Below are 20,501 nucleotides of genomic sequence, written 5' to 3'. Positions count from 1 at the left end.
TGCAAGAAGTTCCACAAGTCTACTTCTATTGTACACATTGCTTCCTTTCCTTGGTTTGAACCCACATGCTCCTGCTTAATTTGCTGCCCTTTGTTTCATCTGGTATCCTACTCTGTTCCCTCTATGCAGAAGATCAAAGTTACAATTGAGAAAGCAAGAATAAAAATGCAAGAGGATCTCATTACTCCATCAAGGTTTGAAAAGACCAACACAAGAAGTTTCTAATACACAACAGACTATAATGCAAAGTATTACTTAGATGCACCAAAGACAGCTGTAAAGCAGATGTCATATAAAGGTGAAAAAAATTCATATACTATTCAGTTCTTTTTTTTCCCATGGTTTACAATCCCTTTATTCAACTTCCAAGGCTGAAGAGGAGGAATTATGCCTTACGATAACACTGAAATATGCCAGCAATTAGGTATCCATTAGTCAAACTGTAGAATCTACCTAGTGGCCTCTGAGAAGGAATCCTGTCTCCCTTCAAGAATCAGAATATAAGCCTACTTTGGGAAGAAAGGCCCACTACCCTTCCATCCTACCGAAACAGCTATCTTCGTTTGTTAACAAAGTGACACCAGCTGCAAAATGACTGGCTATTCTCAAGCTCCCTGTCCCCCTGCAAATTCCTCTTTCTGGAGTTAGCCAAGATGAACCCGCCTCATTTCTGTCCAAGCTTTTTTGACTCTCACTTTTGACTTGCAACACATCCTAAACAAAAAGCACTAAATATCGTCAGCCTCCTCCTGCGAACAGGAAATCCTCCAGGAAATCGCAGTCAGTAGAAGCTTGTGTGTACAGATGTTAATTATGCACACCAGGAGGCACAGCAAAGCCACTCAACTGCAACAGAAAATGAGAAGGCACCCCATTTGGACTTTATATCTACCATAAACACACTCTTCCTTGTAGTTTTGTCTTTTCCCCCTCGTACAGGAAAGAAAAAGAAAGGCCATGTGAACAAGGAGGGCACAGGACAGAGACTGGACAGAAATCCAGCCAATTAAACTTGTCTGCAGAACGGCTTTGCAAGGCCTGAAAGTAAAGAACAATGCATGCATTTGCTATGATGTAATTTTGGTTTGGCAGCAGATTAAAAAAAAATTCCTAAACACAAAGTAAGAGGATGTGAAGAACAGAATTCTATGGTTAAGTAAACAGTTTGGTTAAAATCATATAGGAAGGTTTTTAAGGACTTGAAAATGCTTTGATAATTTGTGTGTTATTTGTGGAAATTAGTTGAATTTCAAGATAAACTGGAAAAGATAAGCCTATATGGAGAGTTGACTCAGTTCTAAGCTTCCATGAAGAGTAAAAAAAACCAAAAAACAACCAGCTTGTACTGGTGGAAAAATTCTTCCTATTATGATGGATAAGGATAAAATTTTCTTATAAAGGCTCTCTCATTCAAACCAGCATCATAAAATTTAAAAATTTTACTCCAAATTATTTGAAAATTATGTTTCTCTGCCATTTTCTGTCCTTCCCACGGGCTATATAAGCACAGAAATGCAGTTCATTCGTAACTCCCAGTTCAGCCTGTCAATTATCTTTGTAGATTTTACAAAGTTGTAAGACTCAAAAGGAATTAATTGTTTTATTACTACTACCCATAAAAAGAAATTCCCCCTCCTTCTCTAATTCATTGCAGCAGAGTTCTGCTTTTGCATAGCATCTGCAGGCTATTAGTTTTGCAACTGCAATCTGTAATTGCAAAACCATGTAATTTAGGTAGGGCATGTGAATAAGGTCCAGTAAAACCAAAAAGGATATAATCCAGATTCTTTGCTTCTCTGACAAAACCTTAACCCAAAGTTTCTATATTTGCTTGCAAGACCTCAGGTCTTCTGCATAAGAAAAATTCTGGATTCCCAGAATTATTGCCCAGCTGGAGTCCCAAAAGAGCGCACACAACACAAACTGAAGCAGGGAAAGTTATTATCAACAAACACCTTTTCTCCGCTGTGCTGCCTTTGCAGCCCTGCCACATAAGCAGAGAGCCAACCAACGCGCAGAAGCGATGCGGTTTCGTGGGCACGCTCCTTGGATCCAGCATCATGGGATGGGCTAGACTGTAAATCCTGATTTCTCTCTAGATCAGAATCCCCATGAAACAGAAGCTGGATGAGTAAAAAGAAATTTATGTCAGGCTTTCTCCAAATGCTGGATCAACATAACACTGTGGTTTAAAATCCATTTGCTAATATGGCTGTCCTCTGCTTGCTGTTCTGACTGAGTTCAAAGGACAGTGAAGTACCACAACACTTTGATCTCACTTTGTGGTGAGACCTCCATCCTTAGAGCTCTTCAGAGCCCACTTGATGATGCCACAGCCAACCTCACACAGCATCAGTGACAGCCTTCCTTCACACAGGAGGCTGGACCAGAGGGTCTTTCTAACCAGCATCTCTACGATCTGTAAGGACCTTGTCTCAGATTTGGAAGAGTCTGTCAAGATTATACTTCTACCTCACCCTTTCCCTGTCTTACTAACTCGCAAACCACTCATGGAAAGACCATATGAGGAAGATGTTGATCGCAATCGGGGCTACATACACATGAGAATCCCATGAAGTGCCACACAATCTGTGACTGCACACTCTTCTGACAAAACAATTTCTCTTCAAAGGAGAAGAAAGCATCCTTTCTTACAGAGCAAAAATACACCACCACCACCCACCCACCCCAGGTAAGTAGGGAACGCAAGAGAACTTTAAAATCCTAACCAGAAACAACTGCCAAGTAGAGTCCAGACTTCAACCTTTTTTTAAATCATGGCAATTCATTTGATCACAGTGTGTTCAGTCCTACAATACATATGGCACAAGATCCAGCCCTGGTTTGAAATGACTGCCTTCTTCAGCAACAGAAATCATTTATTTGCATCTCTCATTGAATCTCCACACTACGTAAGACAGCGGCAAGGCAAGAAGTAGATCACTTGCAGTTGTCAGTGCAGCAGACTCATCATCTTGGACAGCTCAGGCAAAGAGCTGAACAGACCACAACACAGATGCAGGATTCGGTCTCAAGGGCAATTTTTATAAAATGGATCCAAAAGATGTTCTCATGAAAAGAACAATTATATTTATTACTGGTGCACAGGTGAATACACAGTTAAAGTTTTGGATGAAAATACTGCTAGACTGCAAAACTCAATTTTACAGAAGCTGTTAATTACTCTAAAAAGTAGGTACCTGCTCCATCATACTTTACAAAAGGACCAAAACTGTTCATTAGCCCAAATGCTGCACGTGAGCTGATGCATTCTTGAGCTAAAGACCTAGCATGGGATTTATCTTAGAACATATTTCAGTGCCTGCAAAAAAGAACATATGCGTCCTTTGCAGCCAGGACATTAAGTACTGGATTCAAACCTGGTCTGAGGGAATAAAATGACATTTGGCCAACAGCAACTTATATATCACAGTTACTGTGACTTTCTCCCTTTCCCGATCCATCTACTGATCCGTGACTGCTTCTAACTTCCTGGCAATACACTTACTGGGGAGGGTAATGCATATGGAGGAGGAAACAAAAAAACAGAAAGCAATGAGCGGCAAAAACCAGGAATAGCTTTCAACGCTAATGACAGGAGAGAATAAAGTAACAGTCTGAATTAAATTCTAGGCCAAAAGCAGTGAAAGGCAAAGGGCAGTAGCAGAGGACGCCCCTCTCTGTTTTCCCCACTGGGACAGCCGCACTTGCTGCTGTTCGCCTTCGACTGCCCACGAGCAGACAGTGGCAGCCCGACTCTCATCTGCAGCCAAAGAGATGCTGCTCCTGAAAGTGCAGTAGATGTACAGGAATTTAGCAACAAACCTTTCCTAATTGTGGAAGTTGAATCAGCTACACAGACATACATCAGAAGGACTGGAAAGTATCTGTTCAAAATATTTGTTATCCCTCAATTTTCTGAGAAAAGCAACTGATTGTGAGAGTTAAGCCTCTGGGGATTTCCTCCTGCCCCCCATCCCTTAGCCTCATGTGCTCAAGGTGCCTGAATATACCTCTTAACCTCGCCAAGGGTAATTCTTCTTCACTGAGGTAGGGGTATCGCCTCCCAGCAGAAATGATGTTTTGGATCACAGGCAGAAAGGTGTTTTATAAACACAGGCAGTACTTTCAGCAAACTGCCTTTGACCTGGTTTTAAAAATTGAGGTCCCATTTGCACTGTCAGTTCCTGCCGGTCAAAGCGGCTTTAGAAGCATCTCTCTAAGGAAGCCAAAGAAACGGGTGCTCTTCCTTCTCTACTGACCTACCGTCTCCATCCTCTGATTTCACTATGGCAAACTGTTTCCCCCTTGTTCCACATTCTGCCAAAGCTGAACAAAAGCATGCCTTTATAGAAACTTCCCAGAGTGCAAATGCCACTGTCAAAAGCTCAAGAATAAAGGAACACGAGAGAGACAGAAAGAAACACAACCAGATAACAAGGAAACAAACATTCTTCTCAGTCAGCAGGAAGACTGCATTTTTGTCTGAATCCCCTAGATTTACCCAGAGCTCTGTAATGACTTCAGCCCAGACTTGGGTGCGTCTCTGCACGTCTTGGCAGCAGGGACAGGCAGAGTTCCTAGGCTGCTGATGGCTGGACGGTGGTCTGGCACACTCGGGCCAGGGCTGGTGCTCCAGATCCAAGCTGCTTTTTGTTTTTCCCCAAATGTTGGTTCAGAGTCAACAAGGTTTTAATATCAAGATGCAGTGGGCTGAATCCAAATTTGACGGCAGCGTTTTAATCTGTGCAATGTGTACTGCATTAGAGATGCTTGCTGGAAGATGTTTCTCATTCTGCTGATCCCAGGACATCTGTATGGCTAAGGATATATCAACTATTCATAGCTTCTTCTAATTAAAGAGATAGTCAATATAATAACATTAAAGAAGCTGTCACCTCTGTTACTAATAATCTCAGTTAAAACTAGAGGATGAAGTTTCCTTTCATTATTTTGCCTGTTGGTTTGCATAACTCTTATTTACCCCAGTCTGATGAGCTTCCTTCTCTTCACATTTGTAGCTAAGTTTCACTTCTAAATCTCAATTCTGAGTCCAGTTTTGTTGCCAAGTGCCTGCTCTGTTTGAATTTCTAGTGTTGCTGAGGAAGACGTAAATCAGTTCTACAAACAGACTTAATTTTATAAGGGGGGAAGAGGGTCTACAGATATCTAACATTTTTTCCCCGAAAAAGAAAACCTCAAACCAAAACACAAAAACAACCTGATGGAAATGGCCTTAAAAGGCATAAATAACTTACACAATTAACTCACACTCGGTGGCAAAAAGGATCTTGGGTGCCTGATGTTGAGGATGCTTCCTTCATCACCCCCAACCTACCTTACAAAAGTGCACTTTAGAATGGCTGGGCATAGCCTACAGGTGGGCTGAGCAATCAGACCCCCATGGCCACCAGAAACAGAGGGTTCCTTCAGCGTCCCTCAGTCCTTGCACCTTCCCTGCCAACCTTCTGGCAATCGTCAGACCCTCCTGCAAGTCCCCTGAACTCTTCAGGCTGTTTTTCTGCCCACACGATAAAATGGCTCAAGGATGGATCTGACAAGAGCACACACAACCAAGGGAACACTGACAACAGGAACTCTCCTTTCTGGTGATGGCAAAATGTTTAATTGACTCACTGGTCTTTACCCTTAAAAAATCCTGGAAGCTGCTCATGTAGCTAGGAAAGAGAAGAAATCATCCAACTTCGAACAGTGTGAAAGCACAGCATTTTATTTTTTTTTTCACTACAGTGCTGTAGGAACTCATACAAGCCATCTAACCTTACAGCCCTGTGATGGAGACAAAGCACTATGCACTTTTTGTGACCAAAACAGCAGTTTCCTTAAAAAAAGCTTTCTCTTGTGACAACAATAATTTACTTGGGTCCTGGTCTGATGCCTGACTGATAAAGGATAAACAGGGATATCAGGTGGTGCAAGAACATCGCACTCCTTGTCCATCTTGTGACTGACCATGTGAGTAACTGCCTGTCTGCCACAGCAATTGAATTAGCAAGATCACAGGCACCAGATTAGATTAAAGAAAGTGAAAGGTCAGCTTCAGGAAGATAGAAATGTAGAGAGATGCTTGCTACTCAAAAGACACATCAGGCTACAGCTTTCAGGCTGGCCCTGTCTCTCTTCCTGGAGACCCATGTGTTTTCTTCTATCAGTACTTGCCAACTCTCAACCACATTTAAAACATAACGGCTTGAGCAAATAGAAGCCTTTCATGTCCCCACTTAGGATGAGATTAATTTTTTCCAGCTTTAGCTGTCTGACAGAGTCGTCTAGGCTCCCTTCCAAATCTACAGAAGGAGAGAGGCACCTCTGGAAGGAAATTCAGTCCATGCAATAGTAGGTGTTTGGGACAGGTGGGAAAAATTGAGGGGAGCTTTTTTGCCTCCATTGAGTGGAGAAGAAGCCTTACGCAGTGCACGAGAATTTGTGGTGCCTGGTAGTCCATAAAGCAGCAACAGCAGTCTGCAAAATGATTTAAGAAAAAACACCCAGATGCAGAGAAATCAAGGAAGAAAAACAGAAGTACTGGAGGAACACTGCAAGTCAAGCAACCCCAGGCCACATCTAGGCAGCACAGCCAGGGCATTGAGGAAAGTTTTGTCACCTTCTGTTCAGCACTGGTGAGACCATAGCTGGAATACCATGTAAAGTTTTGGGTCCCCTTCTCCCAGGCAAAGGTGGATGTGGGGAAACTGGAGAGGGGCCAGCAGAGGCTATGAAGATGGTCAGGGTCTGGGGGACGTGGTCTGGGAAAAGAGATGAAGGGAGCTGGGCTAGGATGTGGTCTGCTGGAGAGGAGACAAGGGGGCCTACCTAGGAGCTACCTACAACTACCTGAAGGGAGTTACAGAGAAATCAGAGCCAAATTCCATAGCACCAGATGACACGCCAAGCGCAGTGGTTTGGGACATTCAGATTCTTCCCCTGCCAGGTGGTGCAGCCCTGCAATGGGTCGCCGCAGAGGTGGAGGGTCTCCCTGTCTTCGGAGGGTCCCAAGACTTGGCTAGATCAAGCCAGAGCTGATCTGATCTAGTGCTGACAACAGTCTCACTTCAGACTAGAGAGCTGCAGAGGTCCCTCCAGCACACTCCCACAGTTCTGTGAACATTCACAGTTTGAGTGCAATTGTTAGCAAGTGAAAAACAAAATGGCAATACTGCACAAGACTGTAAGCGGATTTTTACAAAATATTTTTCATTAAGGATTATTGAGAAGCTCTGGTGTAAAGGGAGATGGTGCCAGTGATACCAAACAAATGAATGTGTGCAGTTCTCCGCATTTATCTGTGCATATCTCACTTGATATGCACCACTAACTTAAACACCTAGAAATACAATAAATGCGTTTGCCTTGAAGTCCTCTAATTACATACATTTTGCTTGTGAAACAAGAAGTCTCAAGCTAATTTCAACATTTTCTGCCAATATCCTGCAAAGTATGATGCAACCATATCAGAGAACCACAGAAGCTGTGTTTTCATAGATGTGGGTTTTAAAAATGAACTGTCCCATTGACAACATTTCACCAAGCCAGTGGAGTTTCCAGCTTTTCCAACTGTTCCAAAATACGGGGGACTTTCAGGTCAAAGAAAGGCTCCACTGGAATTCTAATCATAGAAGGAGGATGTGAAGAATGATGCATGAAGGTTTTCAGACGAGTAAGTACATCATTAGACACTGAGGCTACAAACACTATGGCAAAATAACTGATTTCACTATGTGGATAGCATCAATTGCACCGGCACTTTTTTAATCATCTGAACTACGCTCCCATATGAACCCTCCCCTCTTCTTACTACTGTAGTGGTTTTAATTCTACACAAAAAGCTAGAACATCCTGGACTCACCACAATTACTGCAAAACATCAGAAAGGTACTGAGCACCCTGAAGGCACTAACTACTAATCCTCTCCACCAGCACAGCTGGAGGGCCACTCAGCTTGTCATTAACCAATTCAGTATGTGTAGTCTCCGTTCTCTTTTACCCCAACTCTTCAATGAAAACACCTAATCAGACCCTCAACGTGAGGGTATACAGAAGAGCAAGAGCCTGAGGTTACTTCATCCTGGTGGATGTGCTCCCTTTCATCTCCATTCCCTCTTGCCCTCTGAACCTCTCCCGGCTCTGCAGAGCTATCCCTGACCTGCACAAAGGCAACCTGAACTCCAGGCAGTCCCCGAGCTGCAGATCATTTTCCTCTCTCCCTCTGATCACACAGAAATCTGTTTATAAGGATATCAAAAGTGCACACAGCCCTGTAACAACTGCACATGCCATTACTGGGAGGGAAACACAGACAAAGAGCACAGCAACGCATCGTTTGATGGGTCAGATTCGACACTGTAATTTCATACAAGCCAAAGCAGCTGCATCAAGGCTTTGTCAGGATTTCTGTTTTCAAACAGAAAAAGCACTGCAAGCAGATAAAGGTGATCTGTAACAGAATCAAACAAAAGGTGCCGTAGCCGAGGTACAGGGTTCTGGGTTTATTTTCCTTCTTTTACAGACCATTCTTGTTCTTAGGTGTCTTTTTCCTATGTGAATTAAGTTACTGGGAGTGGCTTTTCTAAACAAACCGGTGAATTCTTAAATCAGCTATCGAGATTTGGAGAGACTATATTAAGGGTTGTCAGTTTTGATCCAGGTGAAGAAGTGCTAATCCACAGGAGGCTAATGGATGGTAGCGGTTGTAACTGCCAGGATGGCTGAGGAGGAACAGCAGCGCTGTAGGGAACTAAATGCTAATATTTGAGAACATACAGGACATCAGGCTGCTCTCCCTGACAAGGTCTGCAGCGGTACTCTCCTGTTTGCAGACACATGTGTGCAAGACAATGAGAATGAAGTAGAGACGAACCACTTTCTACATGCATTTGTTACATCCTTTTGACAAGTCACACGATGTAGGTAAAGCCCTCATCCTGGACTGCCATACCAAACGGACACTAACCAGCTTTACACTGAAACAGAAATACCCTGTTCACAACACTGCAACAGTTTACCCAGCTGGCTTAATGCTCCTTTTTTAGCATTTGTAGTATCACCTTTGTGTTCAGCCTGAACCTGAAGAGTTCCCTTGTGCTTGTGTAAATGTAGTTCTTCACACCTCCTCTTACTCTCCTAGAGCCACAAGTAACTGCTTTTGTCAAAATTTTACACCAAGAATGTGTACTGCAGAGTGTTACACTGCTGCATCTGTCCCTTTTTCTCCAAATGACAGCATGTTTATGTCCTGTTTAATTTTTGTACGCATTTCTCTAAGCTGCCCCTTCAGAAACTGAGCTTGTGAAGTTAGGAAACCTCTTGCCTAGACCGTATGCAGCACCTTGGTTGCCTGCTGGGGAGTTACAGCTTACATCTGGTAAGCAAATACCAAACAGATGGTTTACGAAAGGAAAGATAAACCCACAGTGTGTTTCCCTGATGGCAAGAAGATACTCTTCTGGAGACACTGGCCCCAGACCTACCTGAGACAGCAAAATGGTTCCTTTTCAACCTCATTTTCCAGCAGTCACCTGCCCAGTGATTACCTGCTGAGTTCCTGATCCTGATGTAAAACCCCAGGTCCAAGCATTTAAGACTGTTCTTAGACAGCAGGAGAGCTCTGTACTGGTTTCCTGGAAAGGATATTAAACCAGGGCCTCCCAGATGCTAACAAGTGACTCAACCCAGGAACCTCCACACTGGCCAAGGTTCAAGGAAGGAACCCTCAGTGAGGAACAGCTTGGGAATGTCCACTTCTGGAGCCTCAGAGAGTATTAACAGTGTAATACACAGAAGCTTTGCCGGACTTAGATCCAGAGAAGGCAGCCTGTGTACCTTCCTTGCACACAGTGAGCTCTCAGTCTGCACCCAGCTTAGACTGTTTTCCTCATATTGGATACCACCTCTGTTTGAGACAGCTGACACTTCAAACCTTATTTTGGATAGTCACAAAACCAGGGAACAATAATAATCACTTATGCAATGCAACGCTTAGCGGAGCTTTGCTAACCAAACTCCAGGGGCAGTGGCCCATGGGATTTAACAGACAGGCCATTTCCACCTCCGGCTCACCGTGGTGCAACATGCTGTTTGGGTTGTTCATGTGCCCCTCCAGCATAGCTTTGCCTTCTCTTGATGAGAAAAAAGTATTTTCTAGGGCCAGAATTATTCGTAAGCACATTTTAACATTTGCAATCAAAACACAAAGAGGATTTCCTGAACAGTGGATTCCAACATGAAAAATCTCTTGGCTTAGCCCAAGGTATTCCAAATTCTTTTATCACTGACCCAAAGCCGGACAGATTCCATTAGCTATGCTGGCGAAACTGGAGTTTATCCAACTACGCGGTAAGGAGCAAGCCATATCAGGCATGAAGCAAAAGGATCTCATTCTCAGATCCATCTCTCCGCTTTAACTACCAGTCAACCCTACTGGAAGCTGGTATGGAAGTATATTTTGAAAGAATTAAGTGGTGAGAAGCTGCTATGGACATAGGCAGACACACCTATACAGGACTCTTAAGAAAGAGTGTTTAGCCACAGAGCATACACTTCTGCAACAGATCCATCCTGATAAAGCACAGTGAAGAAAAAATAGATTGCATTCTGGGGAGAAGGCCCTACTGCTTTCTAGTATTCACAGAGAGAAGATTTAGGTGCCAAAGAGTCTCCTTACACTCCTACACTTTATAAGAGCAAGTGAATTTCTGCAACTACTACTCTGTCTTTATATCACTCATGCCGGTAGACAGGCCACAACCAACCATGAGTCCCAGAAGTAGAAAACAAATTTTATGTTCCGCTCTCAAACAGTTTTAAAGCTAGCTACGAGTTTCAAAGCCAGCTGAAAGATAAAAATGTACAGTTAATTTTACTTCTATTTTATCACACTTCTTGTCCTAAGGAGCACAAGTGATTTAAAAATAAAACCTGGAAGCCACAAGTGTTCTGTTTGGTCCAGTGGGAGGTGATGATAATCCGCATACACTCATAATAGCACCTGGGCTCTTACTTCATAAAATAAGCTTTGTGTGCTGTCCAGCTAGAAATCTGGCAGAAGGATTAATTCAAACTGGAAGCAAATAACTTCATCTGACCAGAATTAACTCTAGAACTGTGCCTAAAATTTTAAATAACGCTCTCAAATGTAACGCTGTAATGATTAACATTCACTAAGAGGTAGGATTTCTATTGTGGACACAAAGACTACCAAATGAAACCAAGAACATCTCAGTTCTACACATTTTACTTTTGTAAAGACTCTGCCTGGGCTGTCAGATATAAAAACTGAAAAGGAACAGAAAAAAACAGTAGTCTGAAGCTGTGGAAGTATGAAGTTCAACTAAGAAAATAAGCATGGGTATTTCAAAGTGCTCGCTGCACATACTATCATTCAAGGCAAATGAAATATCATGAAGGTCATTTTTTACATGAAGCAGCTCATTCCTACCAAACACAGGTCAATGCTTTACTGGCTACTGCAGCTCGAGAGTTGAAGGTATCATTTATGTCTTTATACAGTTAGGGCTCGGTCAGCATCGACTCCATAACTAAAAACTGCTACAGATCATAAGCAAAAGCCCATCATTCCCTTCTGGGAACCATTCAGAATAATCTGAGCCAATTTTTCTTCAATTAATACTGTGTTGTCATTAAAGAAAAACACATTATTATCTGGCATTATTAAAGTATTATTAATGCATTATTAAACTTGGGTTATTTCCTGAAGGAAAGGAACGGCTTCAGAGCTGCATTTCCCCTGCCTGCTCTAACTGAATGCACATTCCTTGTTTGTGGAAAAACTTGTGTTCCTGCTGACTTTGTTGTCTGCAACTGTCTGTTCTCTGTTCTTAATAAGTGAGATACTGCTGTCACTTCCTTTACCAAGGAGGCAATTCCCACTTTATAATCACGTCTTCCTCCCACATTTCCCAATTATACTCCTCTAGCCTATGTCCACACCAATTTCATAAGCAGTGGGTCTTTTACAGAGGCCTTCCAAAACCAGCAATCTTCCTCTACTTCTTGCCCACAACTCTTTGTCTGTCAAACTTGCAGCACATTTTAAATACATGTATACTATTACTGGTCACATCTGTCTGCAACCAGTTTGGGTTTTGGAGACATTTTTTGCAGTATGTTTTATTTTCACTATAATTATCTACAGTGTATGTTGTCCTTCCAAATACTAGTTTAAAAATAGCAAAGTATTAGTTAGGCCTGGGACATATAACGCTGAAAGTAGTCCAGTGACGGCATTAATATGATTCATGAAGTTCCAGCAACCATACAGAAGACAAACGAATCAAGACTATAGACACAAAACCCAAAAGTATCTTTTGCTCCATGCCAGAGAGACTCAAGTGACTTTTCTGTCTCTGCTTATACATTTGTCCTCAACACCACATTCATTCTCAATTTTATTTGGAGGACAGTGCGGTTCAAAGGGACCCAAGGAGATAAAAATCAGAGTGACTAAGACTTTGCTTCCAAAACGTCTTGGAGAGCCGGGAACAGAACAGACATTTCCAAAGGATGTCTGATGCGACAGGCATTACCTCCCTTCTCAGAAACGCGTTTTGCATTCTCATTTCGGTCCGTCCTAACCACTGTTTGCATCTGGCGGAGCCAAACAGCTGCTGCCCAGAAGAGGCCACACTGCAGCTGGTACTTGCTGGCTGCTCCTCTTTGGCTCCCACCCACTGCACATCCAAGATGTCTCATTGCCTGGCTCCTTTCCTTCCTTCTCCGCTCAGCCTGCTCGCTCTCTGCAGCACACGCAGAGCCCTTCGCTGCTTCACTCCTTAAAGTATGTTCTTACATAGGAACACAACTTCTAGGTGTTGCAGAGTGACAAGTGAGAAATAATGAAGCGATCAGAGGTTTTGCTGGAAAACACTAAGGCATTGATAGAAAAGGCTTTTAAAGAACTGCTGGCCTGTAGCTGTAAACCTAAAAATACTTCTTTTGAGTTCCCAGTTACCTAAATGGGGAGTGGAGTTGTTCTCGTACACGTGTATTTTGATAATTCCAGGAATGAGGTAAGGCCATTTATGCTCTATATACCAACATACATTTTTAGACTTAATTTTAGATTCCTGAACTTGTTTCTGGAGGTTTTTAGACTAAGATGCTACCAAAAGCAACATCTTTCCCAGCTGAGTACGCAAAAGATGACAGCGAACCCTCTTCCCCACCACCTCTTAGTCCCTTTGATATGCTGTCAGCTCTCCCTGCTCCCCACCTACCAGAAATATTCTGCACTCGAACAGATGACAGTTTGAGGAAGACCAAAAAGAAAGCTTGCTTCACTGTTTTCACAGGGACACCTGGGACTTGGGAGGAGAAAGTTCTCGACACAGAGAGAATCCACAGTTTAGCCAGAAAAGAGGGAATTTATAACAAAGAATGCAGCAGTCCAGACTTCATTTTCACTCAAGACCCTTAGATGGAAACAGGAGGTTTTCATAATGGATTTTCAAATTTGAAAGTCAAATGCAACTGTAATTTGACAGAGGCCGGCTCACTGAGCTTCAGGGCATACTGAAGCACAATCACACACACTGTTTGCTTTTTCAGATTTTCCCAGGGAGGCAAGGGTTGACCTCACAGAGAAGACAGGCTAAAGGGTGACCTCTGCTTTGAAAAAGACAGGCAATTTTATCATGGATACTATGCCCCAAGACTCAATTCTTTCAACAGGTATTATTCTCAGCATCTGTATACAATATAGGACAAGACCTTAAAATACTAGGATCCTGGGTAAAGTAATTTTTTGCTCTGCATAGCTAAGCTCAGGCTCCCCAAGAGCAAGGGGATTTTGTAAAATCTTTCAAAAATCTGCATGTTAACTTGCAGCAGTTGCAAACCGAGAGGACTCAAACATATAAAACAGCTACCATGTCTTTAGGAGCAGCAGGACTATGTGAGTCTAATCAATGTATTTTATCTGAATGAAAGAGCAAATTATACATCCCAGTCCACAAAAATGCACAAACAAAGTCAACAGCAGAAAACTTCTTGTTCAGTAAAAACCACCCATTGTCAAGTGCAACAAAATAGGAGAAAATTATATGTTAGGACTGAATTTCTGGCTACAAAACATCATCTCAAGCCGACTTCTTACAAAGCAGTTTCGCCTGCAGGACGTAGATGGCATCAAGAGTGCAGTGAATTGGAACCTGCCTCACTCGTGCTCTCTGAACAAATTCAAACTATTGCCAGAATTGTGTGTGCCGCACAGCAAACTACTGCTACACAAGCACGTCAAAGCTAGGCATTACAATCTTTACCTGTCTGAAAGTATCACCCCAAATTCAATTAACACAGCACAAGCACAGGCTTATTACCAACAAATGCAAAACACAACCTAGATATTTTTATTTCTAGCACATTGAGCGTTCACACAAAGAATGAACAAAAGTTCTGCTTTAAATTTGGCTTAATGACTTAAATGAAAGTTTGTTTGTAGAATTTGAGAAATCCTTAAATGCTCATTGCAGATGTTGGCTTGTAAGTCCAGAAATTCACACCCATAATAATACACTTCCCTGAAGCTCTATGGTTGAAGTGCCATGGCACTGAAGCAGAAAGTTACAAAGTGAAATTCTGGTCCTACTGAGGCTGGTAAAGGCTTGCCACTGATTTCCATAAGGCCAGCATCAGTCTTGCTCTAAGAAATAATAACCAGAATCACCTTTTAAGATCTAATTTTTTTACTGAAATATACTGTACAATAGCGTATAAACGCTGCATTAAATGTAATTGGCGACTTTGCTACCAGGAGTGATTTGTGCTTTGAAATAAATAGTGAGAGGAAATGCTAGTAGCCTTCTAAGTTTCCCAAGTGAAAACAACTTTAAGCCACGCTTTCTTTAAAAACAGTAATTACATCCTTACCCTAAAAAAGTCACTGTCTTTAATAAGCCTGCAGAGATGTCATCAAAGGGTCACTGGCAGAGTCTTCCAGGATGGGGAAATCTACCACTTAACCACCGCAAGTTGCGGGGACTCTGATGCTAACCACAGAAGAGCAGAATGATCTGTAGTGGCATTTACCAGCCAAAGTAAATTGGAACAGATTTGTTTTCTCCCATGATTTACTTAATTACCTTTCAAATTAAGCCTAGCTATTCAAGTAATTCTAGAAACAATCTCAAGGTCTGAATACTCCATGGCCAAACAGATGTGAGCTCTGAGAGAGAACTGTTTGGGTGCCAGGCTTACAGGAGAACAGCAGCCAGGTGTCTATCTCCCTCCTGACACAGCATGTTGTACTAACTAACTTGAATTTTATAGCTGTGCTCCACTGGGGTTTTAGAACAGATCAAGCAGACTTGGTATCACAGACATTAAAGGGCAGAAATCAAAGGTGCTGGCAGAGCAACAGGCTCTCAGTCCTGCATCTCAGACCCGGGGGAAACGGAAGGAAGGTTCAATGCCAGCTGGAGACTCCAACGTGCTCCAGCAGAGCTCAAATTGCCACAGTCTTTTCACAGAAGCACAACTTTTCTCTTGGTACCCGCTGCACAGACCTCTCAGCTCTGAACACGCTCCCAAAGCCAACCCAACACAGCACAATTAGAGGCACGCTACAAAGACATAGGTTTTGAGTGCTGGAGCAGAAGGCACAGCTGTGAAGATATACAGCTGGGAACCCACATTTTGTTACATTGCCAAGTGTCAGCTTAGGCAATGCTAAATGACTGCTGAAAACAATGGTTTCCTAAAAGTTAAGCAGCAAGAAAAAATTAAATTAACAAGTTAACATCCCAAGAAATAAATGGTGGCAAGTCTTGCCTATGAGGGATGTTGGCCGCTGAGGCCTGGCGGAGCTGGGAGACTACTCTGCTTCTGTTCAAGAATTCTTTACTCACTGTCAGTTACACATTTCTTCTTGTTTAAAAATGACATTACAGATTCCCCTGGCACTAGGAGAAAATTAACTTCTCTAGACTCCCCAGAGTGAAAGCCCTGCTTCTTGTGTGGACTCAGCTGAACCAAATACTACTTTATTTTCTTCTCTCCTCCTTAAAAACAAAATCAAATTCCAACTGTAAACATACAGACATGCAAGCCTTCCAAGGCAAGGAAAGAAAATCAAATCGATGAGATCATGAGAAATTCAGTCTTACAGGTACAAGCAGTACCAGAGGATGACACAGTACGTGTGAACTTTGCTCCTCTCTACCCTGTGTCTCCAGAAGCCCTGGCTGAGTCTTACTGCATGAGAGGTATGGGCAGCCCCAGCAAATCCCATTTTCTAGAAAATCCAAGGAACTCAGGTCACAGCTCCTGCAGTGCAAGTGAGAACATGCAGAAGACACACAAAAAAGGAATTATGTTTCAGCACATGCACCCAGGAGAGATGATACTGCACACAGAGCAGATAGCGTGTGGTAAGAGGATCCCAGAGACATCAGGTAGAAGGCATCTCTGGAGATCCAGTCCCACCTCGCACTTGGAGCAGGACCATCACCAATACCAGAACCATCCATATCCTAGAACTCTTAACTGGATGATGCCTATTCTCTTGTATATGGCTGTTAACAGCTTACTGAGTGTTTGGGAGCGTCTGCATGGCAAACAGCCAGAGAGAACAAAGTCTATCATCTCCAGACCCCACCTCCTAACTTGGACAAGTAAGCAAGCAACACAAGTGAACGCTGAGGAGGAAACCAGTCCCCTCTCTCAGCTCCTAATCATTAGTGAAAAGGGAATTGTGGTCCAAAGAAAATGAGCCAGCGGTACTCAGGAGAAGGTGAAAGGGCACCTCGTGGCTGGGGGCCTGCTGATAGCAGCCCTCCCTCGGGCTGTGCAGGAGTCCTTTCTTCTGCACTCACAAAAGAATCCAAGCAAGTCATTTAAAAGTGCCTCAGGGCAGAGCTTGTCACTAGATCAGGTTTGCCCTGTTAAAATAATAAATGAGGTAATGCGTAAAATGCCTTCAATTTGAGGACATTTTTCATTCATAAAACAGAAATACCAACAGCTTTGCTACCAAATAAACTTCATGGATGGTTAAAGTCCCTGCACCTCTCCTTGCAATAAAGCAGAGCCAAGCAGTAGGGATTCTGCGGCACAAGACACACTGTTTCCAAGGACAGCTCTGCAAGTTGAAATGAGAGCTGACAACTTCCAGGTCATTAATCCGACAGCATAAACAGAGCCCATGTACCAGTACATGCATTCAGGTGGACTAGAGCAACGGCCGCAAAGGAAGAACTAGACAACGCTATTTTGCTTTTTGTTCTGAGTTTCCAGAAAAACTTTTATAATCAATCCTCCACCCCCTTCTACTCATCCTCAGGATATGTGGAGCCTGATGCCGGCTCTATTTGTGTTGCTAGCTGAAAGAACAGCAGAACATGCCAAACATTTAATAACAAAATTCCAGCCTTGTGACACAACCCAGTAATCCCAAGACTGGAAACTAACTTCATGTTTCTACTCTGCATAAAACCCTAATCCTAACAAGAGCAACGTTATTTTTATTTTGCCTGAACCTTTTCTAAAGACATGTATCTCACAAATTAACAAAGCTACCGCAAAGCATATTGAACGTGGTTGTGTTACCTATGTACCTATGGCATCTACAAATTGGCAGAATAATGACAACACAGAAACAGCTAAAACTAGTTATGCTTATCTGTGTGCTCTTACACTGAATTGGTTGTAGCTGGATGAGCTGTTCTAGTAGCAATTGCTTGTTCCCCACCACCTTGGGACACCTCTCAGGACACTCTATGATAAGGAAACAAATGGAGAGTTGCAGGGTCCTAGGAAAACCATGGCTGGGCACGAGCATGCATATAACAATTCTCATCTAATATCACAACTGCAAAACAGCAAGGCAGGAGGCTTCATAAGCCAAGACCCCAGGTTCAAGCCAGGGACAAATATGCATTACAGACATGTCTAAGGACTCATCAAGACCTCTGCAAAAGGGAGGGAATAAACTCTCCCAACCCCCAGCTGGTGTTTCAACCACTGTTTGCCATGATCATTTCTATCACCAGATCCCAAGCAGCTTCTCACTGCTGCAGCTGTTCTGGCTTCAACACCACCCAGGCTTGCAGTACAGAAAGTGCCATCAAACACCTGGAATTCCATTTTAAAACAGCTTGTACTGTCACTAACTATGCTGCAGATGTGAGGCTGTGCCTGACAAAGCTGTAGCACAAGCCTATGCTGTATTCCAGCACCCACAGCAGCACTGCTCATCTGTCTTGACTTAGAAGTCACAAAACAGCAGAAAAAATGTGCCACTGCACACAGGCCTGTACAGCTGCAATATGCGACACATAAAATCTGCAAATGCAAGTGTTATAGGGGAAGGCAGAAATAATATTATGTTAAGCTAGCAGAAATAATTTGTGCATAGGGTACATTTATTCCTATACCCAGAAGCACAGAAGGTTTATGCACCCATTAAAATAAATATCCAGTTAACTATTCTGATTATTGGACTGCTACCCATGCACAAGTATTTAACCACAAGGTTCATGCAATTTTGTGCTGCCTTGTCCCAGCACTACAATGTTTTCTGCAAAGCCCTCTTCCCATTCCTAACTGTGATGGGCATATTTTGCAAAGACCATGCATGATCTGGCCATATTACAGTAAAGGACGTACAGAAGTGTCACTTCTGAAGAAACACATTTAGCTTCAACCTTGGCTAGGTCATCTTTTGTATTCTAAAGAAAGACACTCAGCGTCAGAAACAGACTTATGGATACACATAAAAGGCAATACTGAACAACTACTATACTTACTCTGCGAAATGACACCACGTAGAATGTATCTTCCCTTCTGCGAATAGCTTCAAAAAAATCTTGATAGCTCCTTGGAGAGGCGTAATACACTTGCAATTCATTCCCTGAGTTCCTGCTGAAATAAAGAGGGGGGGGAAGGTAATTATTTTAGACAAGACAGTTAACTTCAGTGAGACAATGACTTTAAAGACCTGATATTCAAAAGAACAGCAGCTCTTCATCCATTGAGAGAAGCATAAGGAACATTAAACACAGGTGAAAACAGTAAAACTACTAGGCATTTTTTGAAAGTTCAAGGTACTTTAAAGGTCTTGCTGTGGAAAACTTTTCCAGCCTTGATTTTATTCATGTTTTTCAGGCTGGCAAAAATCTGCTTGCTAGCTCAACAGGAGAAAAAAAAAGTTTCAAGTCAACCTAAAGTATCTGAGAAATTGTGATGACTTCTGAAAATAGTTTTTTTAGCAAATTTTAGAATGAAATGTAATTTCAAAATAAATAAAAAAATCAAAACATTTATTAATTTTCTTTTTACTGCTAAGAATCCAAACCACTCAAATTGAAATAAGTGCAAAGTATAAACAGAGCTTTTCATTTACTGACAAGTGAGAACCCCACCTTCTCTCTCACTCCCTTTTTTTTTTTTTTTCCCCACAATTCTTGTCTTACATGTATCAGACATCATCCTAAGCCAGAACACTGGCAAGTCATACAATCCTAGTACTTATCCATTGTTTATCTCTGAAAGGTGAGAAATTCCTTGCACATACTGCTATCATGTGTACTTCTCCAATCTCATTCAAAAGTAACATATTTAATCAAACTGGAAAGCTGTACTTACACACACCATTAGCTGGACCTTCAACCAGTCATTTTAATTCTTTCCCACTTTAATAGCATACCGTCTGTTTGCAGTATTTGTGGCAAACACACTGATTAGGCTATCCCTCCCGAGCTGTCTTCTGCTGACACAGTGTTTAAACTATGGTGGCTAATTCAGATTATTTTGGTATGTTTCTAAAATATACACAACCATGCACCCAAAACAAGGCACAAATCTATCATCAAGTGATTTTCTCGAGCAGCAGTAATAGTAGACCATCATTATCTCCTCTCCTACTGCTGATACAGTCCCGTTGCAACCGAAGGACTGCAGCTGCCAAGCCAGTTGCCCTTTAACAGGATTGGGAGTGTAAGCCCTGGGGGATCAAGAGCAGGCAGCTCTACCCTGTACGTCCTCTTCAGCACAGCTACGCAAGTGAGGAATCAGATCGCATCCTTCACACACAGGAAACAAAGACTGGAGCTAATGTGAACTTGATTACTCATTCCAAAAAACACGTAGGCCCACCAAACCACCCCTGAGATTCAGCATTGAAGTTTTACTGTGATAAAAGGCATCACGCCCACACACTGCTCAGTAAAACACATCCTGAAAACTAAAACAGGTCCCACAGATCCGTTTGCTCGCCCACACTCCAGAAGACACAGCTAGACCTAAAAAACAGCCTTTTATAACTCTAAATCCAGCCATGGAATAAAATTGTTCCAAAGCACTTGGAAAGCATTGAGCCTTTACAAAGCTCTCCTGGTCCATAGAACCAGTCTAACACTAGTCCCAAATTCCAAGTGACACCAGTGGATTACAGGTATTACAGCGCACCTACCTTTGAGCATCTAAGGGTAACCACAATGGACTGCTCCATGAAAGGAAGGGAGGAATTT

The 20,501-nt window shown here is 42.5% G+C and overlaps 1 protein-coding gene across 2 annotated transcripts in view; it reads right to left on the bottom strand.

The window, feature by feature from the left end:
* ATF6 (activating transcription factor 6) overlaps positions 1-20,501 on the bottom strand; it is an 81,641-nt gene that overhangs the window by 29,910 nt on the left and 31,230 nt on the right. The window contains exon 14 of one of the 2 annotated variants that reach the window (XM_056355566.1): positions 18,780-18,891. In XM_056355566.1, coding sequence (XP_056211541.1) covers positions 18,780-18,891 — 112 coding nt within the window. Of the gene's footprint in view, positions 1-18,779; positions 18,895-20,501 lie in introns of both variants that reach the window. The other variant, XM_056355565.1, reaches the window with a different exon arrangement.

This window comes from Falco biarmicus, chromosome 11 (genome assembly GCF_023638135.1).
Source record: "Falco biarmicus isolate bFalBia1 chromosome 11, bFalBia1.pri, whole genome shotgun sequence".
NCBI lineage: Eukaryota > Metazoa > Chordata > Aves > Falconiformes > Falconidae > Falco > Falco biarmicus.
The sequence above is the reverse complement of the archived record's forward strand: the minus strand, read 5'-3'. Positions and strand labels throughout refer to the sequence as shown.